Source organism: the organism of the source record quoted next, unplaced genomic scaffold (assembly GCF_019419815.1).
Source record: "Pyrus x bretschneideri cultivar Hongxiangsu unplaced genomic scaffold, Pyrus_bretschneideri_v1 Contig9, whole genome shotgun sequence".
Classification (NCBI taxonomy): domain Eukaryota; kingdom Viridiplantae; phylum Streptophyta; class Magnoliopsida; order Rosales; family Rosaceae; genus Pyrus; species Pyrus x bretschneideri.
Genome location: NW_025999831.1, coordinates 5,475,588 through 5,499,602, shown reverse-complemented (window position 1 = coordinate 5,499,602; position 24,015 = coordinate 5,475,588). Strand labels below are relative to the sequence as shown.

At 38.3% G+C, this 24,015-nt stretch overlaps 4 protein-coding genes and 1 long non-coding RNA gene across 8 annotated transcripts in view; 3 read left to right on the top strand and 2 right to left on the bottom strand.

The window, feature by feature from the left end:
* Positions 1-10,061, top strand: part of LOC103963104 (putative disease resistance protein RGA1) — a 66,937-nt gene extending 56,876 nt beyond the window's left edge. The window contains exon 2 of the mRNA XM_048576637.1: positions 8,228-10,061. Coding sequence (XP_048432594.1) covers positions 8,228-9,966 — 1,739 coding nt within the window. The 3' untranslated portion in view covers positions 9,967-10,061. The remainder of the gene's footprint in view (positions 1-8,227) is intronic.
* Positions 10,062-11,706: 1,645 nt separating this feature from the next.
* LOC103963089 (G-type lectin S-receptor-like serine/threonine-protein kinase SD3-1) lies at positions 11,707-16,127 on the bottom strand. Of its 3 annotated transcripts, XM_048576638.1 has the most exons (4): positions 15,565-16,126; positions 15,253-15,319; positions 14,538-14,630; positions 11,707-14,232 (listed from the first exon to the last, which is right to left on the bottom strand). In XM_048576638.1, exon 4 carries the CDS (start codon positions 14,209-14,211, stop codon positions 11,941-11,943), a length of 2,271 nt encoding a protein of 756 aa, XP_048432595.1. In that variant the 5' UTR covers positions 14,212-14,232; positions 14,538-14,630; positions 15,253-15,319; positions 15,565-16,126; the 3' UTR covers positions 11,707-11,940. The 3 variants fall into 3 exon arrangements, with proteins under 3 accessions (XP_048432595.1, XP_018506887.2, XP_009374141.2); XM_018651371.2 differs by lacking the exon at positions 14,538-14,630 and having other exon boundaries at positions 15,565-16,127; XM_009375866.3 differs by lacking the exon at positions 15,253-15,319.
* A 396-nt stretch (positions 16,128-16,523) lies between these two features.
* On the top strand, positions 16,524-19,263 carry LOC103927739 (disease resistance protein RGA2-like). The gene has a single exon (XM_018642689.2). The coding sequence runs from the start codon at positions 16,588-16,590 to the stop codon at positions 18,061-18,063; it is 1,476 nt and encodes a 491-aa protein (XP_018498205.2). The 5' UTR covers positions 16,524-16,587; the 3' UTR covers positions 18,064-19,263.
* On the top strand, positions 18,092-19,087 carry LOC125473513 (putative disease resistance protein RGA3). The gene has a single exon (XM_048576422.1). The coding sequence runs from the start codon at positions 18,092-18,094 to the stop codon at positions 19,085-19,087; it is 996 nt and encodes a 331-aa protein (XP_048432379.1).
* A 343-nt stretch (positions 19,264-19,606) lies between the features above and the next one.
* LOC125473581 lies at positions 19,607-22,263 on the bottom strand. 2 transcript variants are annotated; one of them, XR_007255434.1, is made up of 3 exons: positions 21,724-22,263; positions 21,112-21,204; positions 19,607-20,816 (listed from the first exon to the last, which is right to left on the bottom strand). It is a non-coding gene; the product is annotated as an uncharacterized LOC125473581 (long non-coding RNA). The 2 variants fall into 2 exon arrangements; XR_007255433.1 differs by lacking the exon at positions 21,724-22,263 and having other exon boundaries at positions 21,112-21,682.
* Positions 22,264-24,015: the final 1,752 nt, after the last annotated feature.

Here is a 24,015-nt window from a genome sequence, read left to right as displayed (position 1 = left end):
TGGCATGATAAAGACTTTATCAAATTGCCCGAGGACCTATTGTAGTTGCTAAAGCTGCTCAAAATTCGAGCTACAAGCCTCTAGTTTGTCATGCTCCATTAAGTATAAGAAGAACCTCAGGTTGGAATTAGAAATTTCCTTATCCAATTGTTGCATGGATATCTCTTGAAGGTGCAGTGGTAGCACTATGCACCAACTTGTATTGACAACCCTCCTTAGAGAACTGTAGGGTCATTAATTGGAAATCCCATAAAAGTGAACTAATAGAAGAAAGCCAGTGAACCCCAAGAACCACATCACAACCACCTAATGGTAAGGCAAATAAATCCACTGCACAAGTGTATCCCCCAATATTTAAAGCAGTATTAGTATAGCAACCCGAGCTACTTACTTTCCCTCCATCTAGAATCATGACTTCAAAAGGTTAAGTGGGGGTTGTTGCCCACCCCAACTTCTTAAGTAATCGAGAATCTATGAAATTGTGTGTGCTGGCCAAGTCCAAGAGTATTGTAACAAGCTGACCATAAACACTACCCTTGACTTTCATAGTTTGCAGAGTGTGCTTAGCTTTAGTATCATAGAAGGCGCATTCGCTCAGTCCTATATGTTGTATCTCCGGCAAAGTATCAGCTAAAGGTGGCTCAGCTTCCCTTTCATCCACATTAACCAAGCCTAACATCAATAGTTGCTTATGAATACACCTATGACCCCTAGTTTATTTGTCGTCACAAAACCAGCACTCGCCGCACTCCCGCTTCTTCTGTATTTCCTCTGGAGTCAATATCTTGACTAGGAATTTAGTGAGTTTAAACAACACCGGGGAGGAATGTATGGGGTTAGGAGTGTGGGATCTGAGAGGTGGAGAAGGCTTAGACAACCCACCATTAAGATCGGTATATTTGGTATTCAATTGGACTGCAATGGCTATAACATCATGAACAGTGTTTGGATGCAACAACTTCACATCATATTTCAACTTTTTTTTCAATCCACCTAGAAATCAACTCTTCAATAAGATAGGCCCTAAATCTGGTGTGTGATTTGCCAAACGGTGAAATTCAGATATGTAATCCTTGAGAGTACCTAATTGGCGAAGTTTAAAGAGTGCTTTAACACTATCTTCAAACTCGGAAGGGTCAAATTCGCAGCAGAGAGCACGTGTGAAATCTTACCAATATGGAGTGGTCAGTAAGCAGTCCTACCAACGGAACCATTGAAGAGCCTCGCCGTCAAGATGGAATGATACTATAACAACTTTCTGATGCTCCAAAGTAGAGTAATAAGCAAAAAGTTGCTCAGCACGGTAAATCCAGGCCAAGGGATCCTCACCAAGAAGAAATCTAGGAAACTCTATCCTTGGCTACCATGGTTAGCGATGGGAAGAAGGACCACTGTCATATAAATCACGGCGAGGGGACCTATGAAATTCGACCTCACCATGATCAGCTGAATTGGGTGAAACATCAGGAGCCACAAGAGTATAGGTCGAAAGGGATCCAACACCACCCCCGAAGAAAGCCATCTCCCAGCGAAATTGATCGAAAAAGATGGAGAGCTTCGATTCCAAAGTATCGGAAAGGGTAGTAACAGAAGCCTCCAAAGCTTCGATGCAAGCATCCATGAGGGAAAATCTTGTGTTGTGAGTGTGGTGGGGCATTAAAAGGTAAGGGAAACCAGGATCGGATTTGGGTGATACCAATGATAAGACTCAAATCAATTACCTCTCTCAACCTTGACCTGTGAAACAATGGAAGGAGTGCGAGAGGTAGAAGATGAAGCAAAAGCCTCGTGTATATATTTTTTCTATTAAAATATTCAAATAACTGTTCCCAAAGCAAGAGAGTTATTGCTCTGTTTCAACCAACATCACACAAGGAGTGCCAGCTAGACAATTCCCTTATAACTAATCACTAAAAACAGAAATAACTATAACAGAAACTTGAAGTTCTAATCTCAACAATTAAGCCGAAAACCCAAAATTACAATTCTTATCAAGTTGTGATCAATCTCTTTCTTCATCCCAATTCTTTCAGTGTTATATGTAAGATATGTGGTGGTTTGTGATCCTTAACAGGTCATGGAATAAAGGAGAAAAAAGAGGTTACATGAGCTTAAAGATGATAAGAATTTTGATGATCTTCGCACTGTTCATCATCACCTTCATCTCAGTGATTATGTGAGGGAGAATGGGAATACGACCCCACTCCATTGTCCATGCTTCGACGGTTATTGGTAAAGAAATGGAAGAAAAAAAATAAAGTTCTTGATCTTCTAATGATACAAGGCGATGATCATCAAGTTGGGGATAATGGTCAGAATGTATCTATTATCCCTATAGTGGGATTAGGAGGTTCAGGGAAGACCACACTTACTAAGTTGGTGAATGATGCGAGAATTATACGCACACAAATTAAACCCTCTTTTTGTCAAATTGTAGTAAGGATGTAAGTAGGGATCGTTCTAGACCGGGGATTAGGAGGGATTGCTAAACACTTGGAAACTGACTTAAAAACTCAAAAACAAAGTTTAAAACACTAAAACTCGACTCAAAGAATGCAAAACTAAAAGTTAAAACACTTAAACAAACCTAAAACCCAAAACAGCAACTAGAAGACTCAAAACTGCCTAAAAACCACTTTCTGGGCAGTTTTGAGCACCTACACTAATTTGGACGAATTTGGGTAATAACTTGAATCAAAACACTGAGAAACACAAACTAAGACACTTTCTAACTATATTGGACACTAAAGTAAAGGGGGATTGAGTTTTTGACGAAATTAACTAAAATGCACAGATTGTAATTAAAAACAGAATGTAAATATGAAATTGATGAAATGGAATGAATGGATGCTAGCCAAGGGGTTCATCTCCACACATGTTACACTTGCATAAATAAAAGATTTCCAATTGCATTTCAATAAACCATGAATTCTCAACACCCCAAGTTAATTAGGTCCGCTTAAATTAACCTTCAAATCTTCCTAACGTTATTGAATTGGATGATTGCATACGACAACCCAAAACATTCCCCACAAGTCCCCTACATGATTGCATAATAGAGATACAAGCAAGAATCATTACGCTCTATGAAAATTATAAGTGTTGATGAGGCATTCGTTACTATGATTGCATGAAACTTATGCCAAGAATTCGTTTAACGCGATTGTTTATAAGCAACCTCCACTACTTGTGAATATAAGTTCATAACTATTACGTGAAACTCCCTTATATTCTAGCGTCATATTCATGCATGAAAATTAAGTGTGCACTCTCAATAAACATACATAAATAGGTTATCAATCAAATAGTTAAACAAATTGAATTCACAACTTATGAAACGCAATTAGAAGTAATCGAATCAAAATGCAAGCATAAACATATATTTCGAATCCCCCCCTAGCCAAGGGGGGGTTTAGTTCCTCATGATACAAAACAAAGAGAATCAAAGAAACACCTAAACATTCCAACAACTCAAACTTGAATTGTATGAACGTTTATGCCCTCTTCTCTTCCATTCCTCATTCGTACAAAACAAAGAGTATTGAAATTAAATATTGAAATCAAAGAAACACCTAAACATTCCAACAACTCAAACTTGAATTGTATGAACGTTTAGGCCCTCTTATCTTCCTCTTCGTTGTAGCACAAGGTCTAAGGATAGTTTGATGGTGTGAATGGTTTGGGGAGTGGTGAAAATGGAAGGAGGAGGCCACGGCAATGGGATGATTTCTGGTGGTGTTTGGATTGGTAGGGAGACTCACGGCACAAAGGGTTCTCTTTGGTGAATTTCTGAAAATGGAAGAGTGAATGAGAATGAATGCAATGGATGCTTATTTATAAGTGAATGAAGGAAGAAAAGAGGGAATATGACAGCTAGGTTGTGATGATGAATGCATGTGCAAAGTTGGTTGAATGATTATGAAGCATGTGGCTGATTTATGAAGGGAATGCATGTGGATTAAAGTGGAATGACAGCTAGGTTAAATGATGAATGCATGTGCAAAGTTGGTTGAATGATTATGAAGCATGTGGGTGGAAATGCATGTGAATGATGGCAGATTGTGTATGTGAATGATTAGGTTGGAAATGCATGGTTATGGTTATGATAAGTGATAAGTGGTGATGATAAGTAATGATAAGTGATTATGATAAGTGATAAGTGGTGATGATAAGTAATGATATGTGGGAGTGTGGCTGAAATGAAGGAATGGAATGTTGGAATGTTATGCACGGCTAAGGATATAGGAAAGGTTTAAATGTCCTAAAACTAAAGGGAACAAGGTTCCAACACTTTGGTCTTCAATTAGGTCTTCAATTTCGTCCAACACTTTGGCTCCAAGCATAGGCTATCCATCCTTAGCCCAAAAGTGCTCCAAAAGTCTCCAAAATGCATCTTTTTGCTCCTTTAGCCCTTTGGACCTACAAACACACGAAAATAGCTTAAAGTACTAAAATAACTAAAGAAACATAACGTAAATGCACGAGAACAAGCCATTTAAGTCGCATGAATATGCTCCTATCAGTGAACAATGATCAGAGGGTCGTTAGGAGTTTTGGCTTACGAATGCGGCAACATGTGACAGTTGACTTTGATATCTGGCAAAAGAGATTAATGAAGGGTTGCGTCTTATCTGGATCAGTTGCAAGAACAACTACGAGACGCTTTAAAGGATAAGAAATTTATGCTCGTCTTGGATGATGTGTGGAACGAAGATCGTATCAAATGGAGTGAGTTGAGATAGTTGTTATATAGAGGGGGCCAAGATAGGATCTAAGATTTTGGTGACAACACGTAATATCTCAATTGCTTCAATCATCGGCACGGTTGGAACATGCATAAATTTAGAAGTTCTCTCTTTTCAGGATTTTTTGTCTTTGTTTATAAAGTGTGCATTTGAAGAAGGACAAGAAAGACAACATCCAAGCCTATATGAAATGGGAAAAGATAATGCAAGAAAGTGCGGAGGGGTTCCCTTAGCTGTGAAAATATTAGGGAGTCAGTTTTACTCAAAGACTAATGAGCGTCAGTGGAAATTGATTAGAGATTCTGAGATATGGGAAATTGAACGACAGGGAGCTAGTCACATTCTACCTGCTTTGAGACTGAGTTATAATCAATTGCCCTCTCATTTGAAGCAGTTGTAAGACTCATATTGAGTTGTCAATTATTATGAATCGAATAACTTAAAAGGCAAATAACTTGATCTTCAAGATATTTAACTTTTAACATGATTCAAAATTGGTTAGCAAGAATCATGGAATCAAGATATATTTAGTTGGTTAATTGAAACACTAATTAAGTAAGACATATTGTACTTGCCTTGGTTGGACAACATTAAGATTAAATGGTGATTTGGTGTATCCTCCAATGACTATAATAGATGGGATTGGAGGAACCCTAATCACTCTATTAAGAGCGTCCATACTTTCACAAAATACACGTTCCATTCTAAGCAAACCATATTATTGCTAGAACACTTCTGCTTGTTGAAAGTAGAAGACTCTTTTGTCATCTGTAAGAGTCATGTCTTCCGTATTCCAAAGATAAGTAAATTGAAATGGATTTATTGTAATTTTTGTTTATCAAATCTGTGATTCTAATGTCTTATTGTTGTTCGTATGATTTCATAAATATCTTACAGCAGTGCATTGCTTGCTGTTCTATTTTTTAGAAGAAATATGTTCAGTTTGATGGTTCATCATTGATAAATCATTGGATGGCACATGGAATCCTTGAATATAGTTGTATAAATACTGATGAATCCTTCCTCAGCACTTGCATTTCAATATTCAAATATCTGCGGTGGCTTAGATTAGTCAATGCATCTTGGGAATTGTTGCCGAGTTCCACTGGTTCTTTGAAGCATTTAAGAAGCCTGGACTTGACTGAAAACGAAAAAAAAATCACCGAACTACCCAATTCAATAGGTAAGCTGTAGAGCTTGCAAACTTTGACTCTTGCTAGATGCGCGAATCTTGAAGAGTTGCCTATAAACATGAGCAAGTTGATCAGCCTTAAATGTTCAAGTAAACATTCCATAGCGTAAATGTTCTACCTCATAGAAGAAGTAAGATATAGCCTAGCTATGTATATATATTGCTCCTTAAAATGTTTTAACTGAGTAAAGTCTTTTTATTTCCATCTCATCGTCACATCATTTAGTAGTTTATCTTGAATTATATTAGTTTTATTCAAGACCATTAGGTGCAAAAGGATTCAAGAGCTAATATAGAGTGTAAAAATGTTTGTCAAAATATTTGTCCCTAATCCTATTTCATATATTATAATATATATATATATATATATATATATATGTGTGTGTGTGTGTGTGTGTGTGTGTGTGTATGTGTGTGTGTCTGTATGTATGGAATAGGATCAAGGGACAAACATTTTGACAAAGATTTTTACTCTTTGGTAACCTTTGGATCTTATAATATCCAAAGGTTTGATTAAGAGTTATGTGAAGGATTTTAGACATTAAATGACTTGAATGGTGATTTGGATTATAACTTATAAGAAAAATACTAATTAAAAAGAAAAATCTATTGAAATCTAATTGAATTAAAAGAAAAACAAAACCTTGAAAATAATTTAACCTCCATCTTCCCCCTTGTTTGCCAATGAGGTTTGCAAATCCATGCCTTGGGTGTAATATCTCTTTTTTTTTTTTTTTTTTTTTTTTTTTTTTTTTGGTATCAACCCTTCTTGCCTTTATCAAACAATGAACATTAATGAATAATAAAACATGATATTAGGCAAAGAGAGAGTTTTGCTTAAGAAAATAAATTAGGGTTTTGTTTTGAGAAGGTTTAAGCGCCCTAATTCTAGGCTAGCGACTCAATCGCTTTGTCACCTCTATAGCAAAACCCTATCAACCCAAGATCCAAGAATGAAGATTTAGGATTTAGGCGTTCTTCAACGTTGGTTTTGTGTTTTTTTTTTTTTTTTTAATAAGAGTTTAACCTTCTTTTTTAAATTTTTTTTGTCAATTCTATTCTATTCTTTTATATATTTCTTTTTAATGGACCCTATTAATTATAATCCAAATCCCCATTCAAGTTATTTAATGTTTAGAAAATTCTCCACATAACTCTTAATAAAGACAATTGGATGTTATAAGATTCAAATGTTACGAAAGAGTGTAAAAATATTTGGCAAACTCTTTGTCCCTTGATCCTAACCCTTATTATATATATATACACACACACACATAGGAATAGGATCTAGAGACACACGCTTTTAACACACATTTTTGTAGAGTTCACTTCATAATGTGTTTCAACAATCTAACCATTTATCTTTTACGTTTTACCGATGTCTACAACAAATCATCATCAAAAAGTTAGGTGAACTCATAATGTGCTTGGCCATTAGACTACTTATCATAAGGAAGCATCATCATCAGTATTCATACTATCTCAATTCCCCTGCACTCACCTCATCAAGAAAGAAAGAACGAACGAAAGTAAGAAAGAAAGAAGATGGCTAACCAGGCATTTCCGTTAGCAAGCAGACTCATTGAAAAGCTCGCCTCCATTGCTTCTGAGGAGATTTGCTTGGCGTGGGGTGTTAAAGTGGATCTGCAGAACCTTGGACGCACTATGTCCACAATCAGAGACGTGCTCCTGGATGCCGAAGAGAAGCAAGCACGTAACAATGACCTACGCAGTTGGCTACGACAACTTAAAGATGTGTTCCTTGATGCTGAGGATCTGTTGGACGAGTTTGAGTGTGAAGCTTTGCGAAGGCAAGTGGTTCGTGGCAGTGGCACAACTAGAAAGGTAAGCCGTTTCTTTTCCCGCTCTAATCCAGCTGCATTCCGCTTACGAGTAGGCCATGGAATTAATGACATAAGAGAGAGGTTACACAAGCTTAAAGATGATAAGAATTTTGCTGATCTTCGCACTGTTCATCATCATCCTCGTCTAGGTGATCATATGAAGGAGAACATGAATACAACCCACTCCTTTGTTCGTGCTTCGGAGGTTATTGGTAGAGAAACAGAAAAAAATAAAATTGTTGATCTTCTAATGATACAAGGTGGGGATAATGGGAATGTTTCTGTTATTCCTATAGTGGGATTAGGAGGTTTAGGGAAGACCACCCTTGCCCAGTCGGTGTACAATGATCAGAGAGTTGTTGCGAGTTTTGACTTAAGAATGTGGCAGCATGTGTCAGTGGACTTTGATGTTACTAGATTGATAAAAGAGATCCTTGGCTCTGCATTAGGTACAAAGATCAGTGAAGGGTTGTCTCTGGATCAGTTGCAAGCACAACTACGAGACGCTTTAAAGGATAAGAAATTTCTACTTGTCTTGGATGATGTATGGAATGAAGATCGTATCAAATGGAGCAAGTTGAGAGATTTGTTGATAGAGGGGGCCAAGGTGGGAACTAAGATTTTGGTGACGACACGGAATATCTCAGTTGCTTCAATCATGGGGGCGGTTGGAAACATAAATTTGGACGTTCTCTCTTTTGAGGATTGTTTGTCTTTGTTTGTAAAGTGTGCATTTAAAGAAGGACAAGAAAGGCAGCATCCAAGCCTCTATGAAATGGGAAAAGATATTGTAAGAAAGTGCGGAGGGGTTCCCTTAGCTGTGAAAACCTTAGGGAGTCAACTTTACTCAAAGACTGATGAGCGTCAATGGAAATTGATTAGAGATTCTGAGATATGGGAATTAGAACGAGATGGAGCTGGTCACATTCTACCTGCTTTGAGACTGAGTTATAATCAATTGCCATCTCACTTGAAGCAATGCCTTGTTTGCTGTTCAATTCTTCCAACGAATTACATTAGATTTTATAGCGGCCAATTGATCAATCATTGGATGGCACATGGAATCCTTGAATCTCGTGATCATGGGAATATGGAGTGGGAAGATGTTGGTGAGTTATATTTCAAAGAGTTATGGGAGAGATCTTTCTTTCAAAATGTTAAAGATTACACTTTCGGCTATGGGTTTGATATGCATGATCTCATCAAGGACCTTGTCCGATCAGTCGTACAAGGTGAGAGTTTGGTTGTAGACTCTACAGGGACCAAAGGCATCTCTGAAAATGTTAGATATCTAACAATTATGAAAAGTGGCCAAAATGTTTCAACAACCTTGCAAAAGTTGAATAAAGTGCGGACTATATCAGTAGAGAGTTGTGAAAATATTGATCAATCCTTCCTCAGCACTTGCATATCAAGATTCAAATATCTGCGACTGCTTAAGTTAACCAATGCATCTTGGGAATTGTTGCCCAGTTCCATTGTTTCTTTGAAGCATTTGAGAAGCCTAGACTTGACTGCAAATGAAAGAATCACCGCACTACCCAATTCAATTTGTAAGCTGCAGAGCTTGCAATCTCTGAATCTCTTTGGATGCGTGAATCTTGAAGAGTTCCCTAGAGACATGAGAAACTTGATCAGCCTCAGATGGCTTGAATTAACCACAAAACAATCAAGGTTTCCAGAGAATGGAGTGGGAAGCTTGACATCACTTCGATTTCTTTCTATTTGGGAGTGCAGTAATCTAATGTGTTTGCCGCGTGATACGAGCTATCTTGCGTCATTACGCACTCTGATCATAGGCAATTGCAAACAACTTGATTTGGTGATGGAAAACTATCAGGTAATTCCACTAAGGCTCCAAAAGTTGGGGATTATAGGAGTACCACGAATGGTGGCATTGCCTGAATGGTTTCAAGGAGCCACAAACACACTACAAGTCTTGGTTATAGAAGATTGTGAGAACTTGGAGGCATTACCTGGGTGGCTGACGAGTTTCACATCGCTTCGCAGGCTTATCCTCAACTCATGTCCCAAACTGTTGTCTTTGCCAGAGGAGATGCATCGCCTCACTGCCTTAACAGATGTTTGGATTGTAGATTGCCATGATTTGGAGAGGAGATGTCAGCGCAACACAGGAGAAGATTGGCCAAAGATTTCTCATGTTCCAAATGTTTATTTTGAATAGAATCATGGGCGCCGTCTTTAATGCCGGCAGCCTCTCAGTGTCTCTGTTTGTGCTTTTCTTGTGTTTGAGCTGCTTGTATTTTGTACCAGCCAATGTAAATTGTCATGTTGATTTATTACAACGTTACTTCATTTTAATTTATTGTAATATTACTCAGTTTTAATCAAAGTCCCTCCTTATCAGTCATACTGGAATCACCCTCTTGATCGCATAAAACAATCGGCCAAAAGAAGCATCGGCTTGGCGTGAACCTGAACAGGGGCAAGTTATGCACCATCCAGCTACTTATCTGACATTACTACATGAACAAATTATGTTGGAGTGACCCTCCTAAAGACAAGAATCGGATACTTTTGAACGAGGAATGGTTACATCTGAGCATAACGAAGAACACGCAAGGTGTTGAAGGTTTATGATATATCAGCCACGGTTCCTTCTGCGGTTGATGATTGTGCTTGTTTGTTTATTAGAAATTCAAATTTGTTAGAAGTTGTACTCTCCAATGGGTAAACCGCCGATTACCCCACCACCCCCACCCGCCAACCTGCACCCCTGAACTATTTTTCTTGCCCATCTATCCCTTTAACTAGTACAAGACAACCAAATAACTCCCTACCTCTAGATTTAAGAAAATTTCATCAAATTTTCTGTTAAGTGGTGTCATGTGAGAGGCACAAGACACATTTTCGAGCGTAAACCTGTCCTTGATCTATCTCCTTCATCTGCTTTCCCTTCGTGTAAAAGTCGAATTAGGGCAACAATTAACAGAACGGTTTCAAGGAGCCACAAACACACTACAAGTCTTGTCTATTTTAGATTGTGAGAAGCGGCATTACCTGGTGGTTGACGAGTTTCACATCGCTTAAAATGCTTGGCCTCAGGTCATGTCCCAAACTGTTGTCTTTGCCAGAGGAGATGGCACCGCCTCACTGCCTTAACAAAACCTAGAATTATAAAGTGTCCTGATCTGGAGAGGAGATGCCAGCGCGACACAGGAGAAGATTGGCCAAAGATTTCTCATGTTCCAAATGTTTATTTTGAATAGAACAGGGTGAGGGTCAGCTAATGAAATGGACAAATTTGCCGAATCCCCATATCAAAGAAACATTTCCATTCCGAAGTGGTAAAGTTGCTCAAGAAACGTGGTCTTAAGCGACCGATAAACCGGGGAATATGGTCCTTGAAGCTCTCAATCATAAGGGAAAAATGAAAGCAAATCTCACAGCACAACAATCAGGGATAACATTGGAGTAAATACAAATCAAACTGTATTTACGTATCCAATACACGGTAATAGTTCTTGCTTTGAGTCAAATATTGGGTCAGGGAGTTGATGATCACCATCTCAAGCAAGAATACGAAAACCTTCACACCTTCTACAACTTCGGCAAATCCAACCAACTCCACCACCGGAGACAATCAAAGGATGTCAGTTTTTGGCCTCCCTTTTTCTCCTTTTTATCCAAAGGGAAGCAAAGCGAGAAATCCAATCAACTAAAACATGGGGAAAGCAACAATTTGACAAAAGCAATACCAGCAAGTTACATCAGTAGTTTCATTAACAATAACAAGAAAAGCAAAACCCTCTCATAACCAAAATACAAAACTGCCAGATCTTTAGGCCATGTAATAATGAAAATGAAATGAGAATTCATACCTGAGAAAACTGGATTTGGCTACTTGGAAGAGAGCAGGGACTTCATTAGTGTCGTGATTATTCTTATATGCAGAGAAAAAAAAGAGGGCACAAATGTAAAATACATTTCAACGTTAAACACGAAATTCGAAAGTTAAATGGCAAAATAGCATTTCATTATGGTCAAGCTCGGATAGGGGGGAAATCTCTTGTTAGGACTCCCAAAGACAAGAACACAAGGCTAAATTGTCGTTGTGCTGTTAGTCCTACCATGCACAGCTTAAAACTCTTGAGGATATTTCTAAAATAAAATAAAATATCTTCCATATAGCTGGATTCTATGGCTTCTCTTCGTCATCCCATGGCCCATGACGAGAAAAAGGGGGTGGAGGTGGATCAACGCTCAAGGTGCCCTCCAATACTTTAACCACCTCTCTCATTGGAGGTCTTCTACGTTCATCAATTTGGATACACCAAAATGCAATTCTTAAAGCACGTTCCAGCTCTTGTGGAATAAACCCGCCAATTATTTTCCTGTCCACTACATTCTCTGGATGCCCTTGCAGCCACTCTTCGTATGCCCACTCACAAAGATCCCCAACTCGACAGCCACTTACTAATTCTAACACCATCTTACCAAAGTCCTCCACATCTCTCTCTGCAGATGAGCACGAAGAGCATGATACCTCGCTGACTATGTTCCCAAGTCCAAATTCAGTCACCTTGGCCTCTAAATTTTCATCCAGTACAACATTCTCACATTTCAAATTCCCATGGCTCATAAATTCCCTACAGCTTGTGTGTAGATAACAGACTGCCCTTGCGACACTTATGCATGTATCAAATCTCTTCCCCCAAGTCAGCTTCTTACACAATTTAAGATCTTCTATATACTTCTCCAGAGAACCATTCTTGACATATTCATAGACCAGAAATTTGTGATCTACCTCACAACAGTAGCCCTGCAGCTTCACAAGGCTTTTGTGATGAATGTTACCTATCTTTGTAACTACACCCCGGTATTTTCTTTCTTCTACGCTTGCATCCACATCTTTGATAGCAACTGGTTTTCTATTTGGAAGAACGCCTTTGAACATCTTTGGCCCAATCTGATATTTGAAGTTCTCTGTAAGCTCCTCTATTTCAGAGAACGATAACACTATCAAACCATTTGAGTTTAGGCTGGTATGAGCAAAAGCAGCTTTCTTCCTAACCGAAATTCTTCTTCTGTAGAACCAGAAACCAAGTGCCAGTTGAACTATAATAAATACAACGAACATTCCTGCCGCTGCTCCAATTAGGCAAGGGAAACAAAACTTATGAGACCGATTGAGTGAAGGAGGGGAAGACAATGAGAGATTGGGATTTACAGCAAATGGATCAGCACACATCTTCGCATAAGATACAGAACTCAGTGAGGGGTCTGAATAGCCAGTAACATACGGTGTTCTCTTAATTAAGCATCGTGCAGTTCCATCATTCGAAAATGTTGCAGCGGTACAAGTCAGGTCATTCTGACACAAACTTTTGCATTCCTCTAGACTAACTTTGGCAACTACATCATCAGTTGGTGGGTACATTCCATGTAGGAAAGTATGCTTATAATGAAGCATGTTGGAACCAGAAGAACAGCGATTATTTGGAATAAAACATCTGGAAGTGGACTCATTTGTTTGCTGCTTAAACGGACATTCACAATCAGGCAACCCAGATTCATTGAAGACACAGATACCACGTTGGCCACAGGTTGCAAAGACATTACACTGGTTCTCAACAGCCTGCCAGACTGATCTCCATGACTTTGAATCTTCTACCCATGAGTATAATCGGAGATTACCATCAACATCTAGCCTAAGAAACCTGTAATTTATGGAGTCATCGTGATCTTGACCGTACAGTGACCACACAGGTTTCAAGTTTTGGTCACGGAGTTGTAGGGTTCCATCAGAAGTGATGAAAGCACTGAGGTTTGAACTAGAAAGGCTTCCACTTGTCCAGTAGGTGACATGGCTTTCCCATTGAAGTTGCAACTGACTAGAAGCACTCATAAAAAGAGTGTAGTAACTGGACACACAATTCTTGCTTGCAGCTCGAAGTGTTTGCAATGTAGAGAAGCTCTGTCCAGGAAGAAGTATGTCAGATGGAGTATCAAAACTTTGCCAAACAATATGTTTCTCTTGATTCAATAGAACAAGATTTCCATTGTCATTAAGAGCAGCAGAAACAACTGATAACTGCCTTGTTTTACTGGTCCATGCAGTGACTCTCTTCAAGGAATCGAATAAAACTAGTTCGCCATCCTGGGTCAGCTGGGCATAAGAATTGTTACCAACAATAAGATCAGCTGCAGCACTCCATACCAAAAGTTGTTGGTCAAGAGGAAATGATTTCGTAATGAGACGGATCCCGAAACTATAGTTTGGCTGGTCTGAACGGTTAAAAAATCCAAATGCAAAATCACCATTTGGAGAGATCCATACGTTTTTATCAGCTACAGAAATTTTGGAACCCAAGGGAATATCCGAAGTCGCAAGAGTATTTAACGGGAATGCAACAAAGATACAAAGCAGGAGACGCGATTTATGGAGATGCTCGACCAGTTCAGGCATATCTGAATATGCTTATAGATCCTACAAAAACAAATAATCAGTACTATGACCTCCTTTTAAGTGTAAATCATGTTTGCGTATCAAAGTTAATGAATTTCATTAGGAAAAAAAGCCCACTGAAAAGTAAAAAAGGCAAGAATCAAGGCAACTCATAGCCCAAATAAAAAATAAATAAAAACAAACAAACAAATATGAAAAAACACTGTTTTTAGGCCAACAGAAAATTGAAGTTCCAAAAAATTTACGATAAACTCAAGGAAATAACAGTCAACATAAATTTTCATACAAGTCAAGAAGGAATGCATGCAATATTCAGAACTTGGTACCTGAAAAGGCGGTTAAAACCCCAGAAATTTAACAAGCCGGTGGAATGCCCCCATGACCATCTCAGAAGCAACCCATTATATATATTTGGAACACTGTAAAATTGTCATGTGAGCGTTCAGAATTTTGAATAATCAAACAGAGACTGACTGACCGAATGAGGCAGCAAGTGACAAAAAAAGGAGCTGTAAAGGGCGTAAAAAGGATTATAAAGTGGGTGTTGAATAGACTCAAGTGGATGCATGGGACCCAATGGGGTACAGTTTTGACTGTTTAGGCAAGGCAATCACTTTCAGGGGCTTGAAAGTTCAAACACTCTGGACAACGATATTGCAGGCAAATCATTATTGAAGTTTAATAGCTGCTAAATATATAGAAAATCTACAAAATCACAAAATAAACAAGAAACTGGAACACCCCATTATTGGAAAAAGCTTCTTTTTTGGATTAAAACCATAGATTGGCAGCAGCTTGAGCAAACAGGAAATGACTTTTTTTCTCATTTACACTATGAATTAGTGACATTTGAATACAAGCGATGTTACTACTTTAATTTACACCAGGGGCGGTCCGGGATGGAGGAGAACCCGGGACGCAGTGGTTGAAGACGAACGCCCTAACCACTAGGGCAATCAAACCCTTTCTGAATTAGTGAGATAAGAAAATGTAATAAAAATTGAAACTTTAAGCATTGACAGCGAGTACCACACTACTAACCAGTTTGTCAAATTTGCTTTCCTCCTTCTGCTTTTTCTTAAGGCTTTTCAAGAGATGCTTTTCCTTCCTGAAAAAAAAAAAACAGATATATAAGCAGAGGATAAAAGAGAACTAGAAGTGGTGGTTCATATATCAACTCAACAAACGCAACACTTCCAGTAGAACCTAAATTATAAAACCCTAATTCGAAACTCGCAAATCAAATTCCCAACACTGGACCATAAAAAAATGTAAATAAAATAAAAGCACAAAATTGAGAGTCTGTAAAGAGAAGCGGCGGCACCAGAAAAAGTGAAGAGAATAAGAACTTACCGAAGAAATGTGAGGCGAATGGGCGAAGGCTAAAGAGAAACGGCGGCACGAGCGAGAAAAGTCGGGCGGGCTGGGGTTTTGAAATGGAGAGGGGTTTGGAAGAAGCTGCTTATTGAAAAAGTGATTCTACAGAAGCAATGCGAGAGAAAGTGGAAGAGAGAGTGGGGCTTAGAGGGGCTGTTAAACGTTAGTGCAGCCGGAGACTGAGAAATAGTCGCCGGAGGAGGAGTGACTATATCGGTAAACACTGACAGTGCATTGAGCGGTAATGAGAGAGTGAGAAAAAGATTTTGCTGCTACGACTGTACCCTTCTTTATATTATTTCTTTTCCTTTTTATTACAAGGTTAATATTTTTTTTCCTTTTGCACCCTTGTTTTTATTTATTTATATTTTTCTTTGATTAATTAGAAAAGAAATTAAATTTTTTGTTTTAACAAACGATATTAATATACTAGTAAGATAGGAGTAGCTTTCGTCTCACAATAAATTAACAATGATGTGTTTCAAAATCGTCTTGCTAGAACTTAACCTAAAACCTCTTATTTACATGTGAAGAATTAAATGGCAAGAAATTAAATATTTATGTAAAATACTTTTCACATGCTGCACATTTTTTTTTTTAAGAATTTATCACAAATGATTTCTGAAATTGACACTCATTCTCAGTTTGAATTATGCTTCCTAAACAAGGTTGCTTTCCTTTTACACCAAATATCTTCCCAAAAGTCGATTCAGCTATCTCAAATCCAAGCTTCCTCTTTGTTCCTAAGTTGATCTCAAGCTCAGCTTAAGGGGGTGTATTCAGACATCTAAACCAGTCAATAGATTGTTATAACAGTAAATAGTTAATTGTGGTAATTGTGTAATTAGTTGTTGAAGATAAGGGCACTGATGTAATGAGCCTGTGGCTATATATATACCTGTGTACTGTCATAATTGTTCAACCAATAAAATATCTTTTCAACAAAAAGAACTACAGTTTCTGTAACCTCAACAAGAAAGAAAGAAACAAAGAAAGAAGATGACCGAGCTTGCTTTTCCGTTGGCGGCCAAACTCATTGAAAGGCTCAGCTCCATTGCTTCTGAGGAGATTTGCTTGGCGTGGGGTGTTAAAGCAGATCTGCAAAAACTTCGACGCACCATGTCCACAATCAAAGACGTGCTATTGGATGCCGAAGAGAAGCAAGCAGGTAACGGTGACCTAAGCAGTTGGCTACGAGAACTTAAAGATGTGTTCCTTGATGCGGAGGATCTGTTGAACGAGTTTGAGTGCGAAGCTTTGCGAAGGGAAGTGCGTGGCAGTGGCATAACTAGAAAGGTACGCCGTTTCTTTTCCCGCTCTAATCCAGTTGCATTCGACTTGCGAGTAGGTCATGGAATTAAGGACATAAGAGCGAGGTTACAAGAGCTTAAAGAAGATAAGAATTTTGGTGATCTTCGACCTTGTCATCATCACCCACATCTCGGTGATCATCTGAGGGAGAATAGGAATACGACCCACTCATTTGTCCGTGCCTCGGAGGTTATTGGTAGAGACACGGAGAAAAATACAATTGTAGATCTTCTAATGCAACAAGGCGATGATCATCAAGGTGGGGATAATGGGAATGTATCTGTTATTCCTACGGTGGGATTTGGAGGTTTAGGGAAGACCACCCTTGCCCAGTCGGTGTACAATGATCAGAGAGTTGTTGGGAGTTTTGACTTAAGAATGTGGCAGCATGTGTCAGTGAACTTTGATCTTACTAGATTGACAAAAGAGATCCTTGGCTCTGCATTAGGTACACAGATCAGTGAAGGGTTATCTCTGGATCAGTTGCAAGCACAACTACGAGATGCTTTAAAGGATAAAAAATTTCTGCTTGTCCTGGATGATGTGTGGAACGCGGATCGTATCAAATGGAGCGAGTTGAGAGATTTGTTGGTAGAGGGGGCCAAGATAGGATCTAAGATTTTGGTGACAACACGGAATATCTCAGTTGCTTCAATCATGGGCACAGTTGGAACCTGCATAAACTTAGAAGGTCTCTCTTTTGAGGATTGTATGAAGTTGTTTGTAAAGTGTGCATTTGACGAAGGACAAGAAAGACAACATCCAAGCCTCTATGAAATGGGAAAAGATATTGTAAGCAAGTGCGGAGGGGTTCCCTTAGCTGTGAAAACATTAGGGAGTCAACTTTACTCAAAGACTGATGAGCGTCAATGGAAGTTGATTAGAGATTCGGAGATTTGGGAATTAGAACGAGGGGGAGATTGTCACATTCTACCTGCTTTGAGACTGAGTTATACTCAATTGCCCCCTCATTTGAAGCATTGCCTTGTTTGCTGTTCAACTCTTCCAAAGAATTACACTAAATTTGATAGCAGGGAATTAATCAATCATTGGATGGCACATGGAATCCTTGAATCTCGTGAACATGGGGATATGGAGTTGGAAGATGTTGGTGAGCTATATTTCAAAGTAGTTATGGGACAGATCTTTCTTTCAAAATGTTAAGGATTCCTGTTTCTTCTATGAGTTTGATATGCATGATCTCATCCATGACCTTGTACAATCAGTCGGACAAGGTGAGAGTTTGATAGTAGACTCTGCAAAGACGAAAGGCATCTCTAAAAATGTTAGACATCTAACAATTTTGAAAAGTGGCCAAAATATTTCAACAACCTTGCAAAAGTTGAGTAAAGTGCGGACTATTGGAGTAGAGAGTTATGAAAATATTGATGAATCCTTCCTCAGCACTTGCATTTCAAGATTCAAATATCTGCGGTGCCTTGGATTAGTCAATGCATCTTGGGAATTGTTGCCGAGTTCCATTGGTTCTTTGAAGCATTTGAGAAGCCTGAACTTGGCTGGAAATGAAAGAATCACCGCACTACCCAATTCAATCTGTAAGCTGCAGAGCTTGCAAGCTCTGACTCTCGGTAGATGCGTGAATCTTGAAGAGTTGCCTGGAGACGTGAGCAAGTTGATCAGCCTTAGATGCCTCGAATTTACCATAAAACAATCAAGTTTTCCAGAGAATGGAGTGGGATGCTTGCCATCACTTCGATATCTTTGTATTCAGGAGTGTAGTAATCTAACGTGTTTGCCGCATGATACGAGTTATCTTGAGTCATTACGCACTCTGATCATAGCCAATTGCAAACAACTTGGTTTGGTGATGGAAAACTATCAAGGAATTCAACTGAGGCTCCAAAAATTGTGGATTGTAGGAGTACCACGAATGGTGGCATTGCCTGAATGGTTTCAAGGAGCCACAAACACACTACAAGACTTGGGTATAGAAGAATGTGAGAACTTGGAGGCATTACCTGGGTGGTTGACGAGTTTCACATCGCTTAGAAGGCTTATGCTCGAATCATGTCCCAAACTGTTGTCTTTGCCAGAGGAGATGCACCGCCTCACTGCCTTAACAGAACTTAGAATCACAAAGTGTCCTGATCTGGAGAGGAGATGCCAGCGCAACACAGGAGAAGATTGGCCAAAGATTTCTCATGTTCCAAATGTTTACTTTGAATAGAAACAGGGCTGCCGTCTTCCAAAGCCGCTGCCCCTTATTTTCTCTGTTTGTATTTGTTTCATTGTCCGATCTTTTGTTGTTTCTCAATTGCTTGTATTTTGTTCCGGCTGATGTAAATTGTCATGTTCATGTATTGTAATATTACTTCATTTTAATCAACCTTCTATTACATCAAACTAGTTGTGCGTGTAGTTGACTATTTTGCTTGCTTATTGTCTCCCGGAAACTCAAGTTTTTTAGAAGCGGTATTTTCCGATCTAGTAATTCCGACGGTTGGCGATTTCACCATCATCAAACTAGGTAGAACTGTCGGAGGAATTCAGCGTTTAATGAGGCACATACAGAGCCGTTCCATTGTTACAACTAGCAGTTAAAGCTTGGCCATGGCAGACGGGGCTTCCCTGTTAGATTTCGGCTAACCATACGACACAAGCTGACCACAAGCTTTAATTAAGCAGATCGAAAGCTTCACTAAACAATAATCAACTTCTTGATTTTCAAGCCCTGAAGACTTGCACAGAGTGAAAAGTTTGTTGCTTGTCATTCAAGTAAAAGATGCAATGCTCCATACAATCTTTAAGGCAAAACCCAATTCTCAGAAGCACAAAGGAAAAAGGAAAATGCAGCTGGAAATGGAATGAACTAATCCCCAATGCGATGCAGCAACTCAGTCGGAAGCCTTATAAATACTAGGTCCAGCTGACAAGAGAATTACCATACATTAAGGAATCTGGGGAAAAAAAGCTGCATTAGGTCACATCAACTCGTGTTCCTGTCACCACATATTTAGCATGGATCTGAAAGTAACCATCAAGGTTGTGTACAGTCCCATCTGCACAAGTTTACAGAACCCAGGAAAAAACTAAATCCGCCCCTCACGGAACTATCACACAGGCTGCTAGTCACCCCTTAACTATTTTTCTTGCCCATCTATCCCTTTAACTAGTACAAGACAACCAAATAACTCCCTACCTTTATATTTAAGAAAATTTCATCAAACTTTCTGTTAAGTGGTGTCATGTGAGAGGCGCGAGACACATTTTCAAGCGCAAACCTGTCTTTGATCTATCTCCTCCGTCTGCTTTCCCTTCATGTAAAAATCAAATTAGGGCAAACAACAGAATGGTTTCAAGGAGCCACAACACATAAAAAGAGTGTAGTAACTGGACACACAATTCTTGCTTGCAGCTCCAAGTGTTTGCAATGTAGAGAAGCTCTGTCCAGGAAGAAGTATGTCGGATGGAGTATCAAAACTTTGCCAAACAATATGTTTCTCTTGATTCAATAGAACAAGATTTCCATTGTCATTAAGAGCAGCAGAAACAACTGATAACTGCCTTGTTTTACTGGTCCATGCAGTGACACTCTTCAAGGAATCGAATAAAACTAGTTCGCCATCCTGGGTCAGCTGGGCATAAGAATTGTTACCAACAATAAGATCAGCTGCAGCACTCCATACCAAAAATTGTTGGTCAAGAGGAAATGATTTCGAAATGAGACGGATCCCGAAACTATAGTTTGGCTGGTCCGAACGGTTAAAAAATCCAAATGCAAAATCACCATTTGGAGAGATCCATATGTTTTTATCAGCTACAGAAATTTTGGAACCCAAGGGAATATCCGAAGTCGCAAGAGTATTTAACAGGAATGCAACAAAGATACAAAGCAGGAGACGCGATTTACGGAGATGCTCGACCAGTTCAGGCATATCTGAATATGCTTATAGATCCTACAAAAACAAATAATCAGTACTATGACCTCCTTTTAAGTGTAAATCATGTTTGCGTATCAAAGTTAATGAATAAAAAAGCCCACTGAAAAGTAAAAAAGGCAAGAATCAAGGCAACTCATAGCCCAAATAAAAAATAAATAAAAACAAACAAACAAATATGAAAAAACACAGTTTTTACGCCAACAGCAAATTGAAGTTCCAAAAAATTTACGATAAACTCAAGGAAATAACAGTCAACATAAATTTTCATACAAGTCAAGAAGGAATGCATGCAATATTCAGAACTTGGTACCTGAAAAGGCAGTTAAAACCCCAGAAATTTAACAAGCCGGTGGAATGCCCCCATGACCATCTCAGAAGCAACCCATTATATATATTTGGAACACTGTAAAATTGTCATGTGAGCGTTCAGAATTTTGAATAATCAAACAGAGATTGACTGACCGAATGAGGCAGCAAGTGACAAAAAAAGGAGCTGTAAAGGGCGTAAAAAGGGATTATAAAGTGGTGTTGAATAGACTCAAGTGGATGCATGGGACCCAATGGGGTACAGTTTTGACTGTTTAGGCAAGGCAATCACTTTCAGGGGCTTGAAGGTTCAAACACTCTGGACAACCATATTGCAGGCAAATCATTATTGAAGTTTAATAGCTGATAAATATATAGAAAATCTACAAAGTCACAAAATAAACAAGAAACTGGAACACCCCATTATTGGAAAAAACTTCTTTTTTTGGATTAAAACCATACATTACAAACCCTAATTCGAAACCCGCAAATCAAATTCCCAACTTAAACAACCACATTGGACCATAAAAAAAATGTAAAAAATAAAAAGCACAAAATTGAGAGTCTGTAAAGAGAACCTGCGGCACCAGAAAAAGTGAAGAGAACAAGAACTTACCGAAGAAATGTGAGGCGAATGGGCGAAGGCTAAAGAGAAACGGCGGCACGAGCGAGAAAAGTCGGGCGGGCCGGGGTTTTGAAATGGAGAGGGGTTGGGAAGAAGCTGCTTATTGAAAAAGTGGTTCTACAGAAGCAATGTGAGAGAAAGTGGAAGAGAGAGTGGGGGTTCGAGAGGCGTTAAACGTTAGTGCAGCCGGAGACGGCGAGAAATAGTCGCCGGAGGAGAAGGAGTGACCACATGGTAAACACTGACTGGACTCAATTGAATTGAGCGGTGACTGGACTCATTAAGTCATGGCCTTCTTGACAAACTCAAAGCAGCAGCAGCTGCAACTGCGCATGCTAGGACTAACTTAGCTCCGAAACTCTTCTCAATCAAGACTTGAATAACAGTGAGCATCCTAGAGTGACGATGACCCATAGGATAATGATTCATAGCCCTCCCTAGAGGTGTCAGTCTTCCATCTTTGTCAAGTGCTTGAAGACTCTTCAAGCAATGCTCTTCTTTATCCAAGGCATTACCATCCAAATGAGGTGGAAGAGGAAAATTGGATACCTGGATGCCCAAAAAAAGGTCATACGCTTAATCTTCTCATAATGCTTAGTATGTTTGGGTGGAGAAATTTAAGATTACTAAGCAATTTAAAAATGACGGAAATTGAAATGACGAGATTTTATTTTTTAGAATTTGTAAATTGTCTTGTTTGGTCAACATAAAAAAACAATGGAATTGAATACGGAATTTGTTATTTTTAATCTCTCAATCATAGAAATTGAGAAATGACACATATTTACATGGAATTTGAACTTGGGATTTAGAGGTCCCAAATTCCAAGTTTTTTTTCCACGCGGAAATTCTAAATTTCTATGTTTATGAATCCAAACAAGAGAATTAGTGCTTGTCAATTTATAAATTATGACTTTTACCAAAATTCTATGTTTATTTCCCTCATCCAAACATAGTGTAATGGAATTCACAAAAAGTTGCGTGCTAAGTATTTGACGATTGGGGGGTTTATTAATAATTTTTAGTTTTATTGTTAATTTATTTTGTACTTAATAGTAATTATACAATAAGATAAAAATGATAATTTCCATTTAAAATTTAAGTTGGGTGTAGAGTGAGGTTATTTGAGTTTAAATAAAATTTCCCCTTATTATTTATTTTCCTTTTTATTACAAGGTTAATATATTTTTTTCCCTTTTGCAACCTTCTTTCTATTTATGTTTTTTTTTTCTTTAATTAATTAGAAAAGAAATTAAATTTCTTTATTTTTTTAACAAACGATATTATATACACTAAGGAGATGGGGTACCCTTCGTCTCATAATAAATTAGTAATAATGTGGTTCAAAATCGCCTTAAGCGAGAATCGAACATAAAACCTCTTTTAGATGTGAAGAGAAATATAACTAGACTATAGTACTAAGTGGCAATAAATTAAATATTCATGTAAAATACTTTTCACATGGTGCACAATCATTTTTTTTTATAAGAATTTATCATAAATGATTTTTGAAATTGACACTCATTCTCAGTTTGAATTATGCTTTCTAAACAAGGTTGCTTTCTTTTTATCTAAGAATTGACACTCGTTCTTAGTACTATGGTCTTGAGATATTTTTCTTCACTGGTAAGTCATAAGTGAGAGGTCTTAGGTTTGATTCATTTCAAAGGAAAATTTGAATCACACTATTATGGCTAGCCCAATGTGAAGCTTAGCTCACTCCCGCACACCTTAGTGTAGATAATATCGTCTTTTGAAAACAAATTCCAACCACTTGGTATATCGGCAGAGTTCTGTTACCGTGGCTTCTCGTTTTAATAGGATAGTGTTATCCACACTCATTTTTACTTTTTACACACTTGTCTCAACTTTTGACTGTCAGATCAAATGAATTAAAAAAGATTAACAACCAAAAATTAATAACTTCGTATGAGAAGTAAAAATGAGTGTGTAAACAATACTATTCTTTTAATAATGTAATATTATATTTTAAAAAAAAATTGCAAATAACATTATAAAACTAAAAAATCACGTGACGGTAAACACATTATCAAATCGTTACTCATATTCATTTATTATACAAGTAGGACAAGAGCTTTTGAAGAGGCCAGTTGTGCTTCCATGAAGTCAAACTTTATATGATTAAGAGTAATATACAATGGAACTAGATCCCCTCCAGATCCTATAAAACCGAGCCCACTAATCAATGCATCTGGACCATTTAAGTTTGATCTAACGGCTACAAACAAGGAGCTCCTCTAAAAGTTATAATAATCGTAGCCG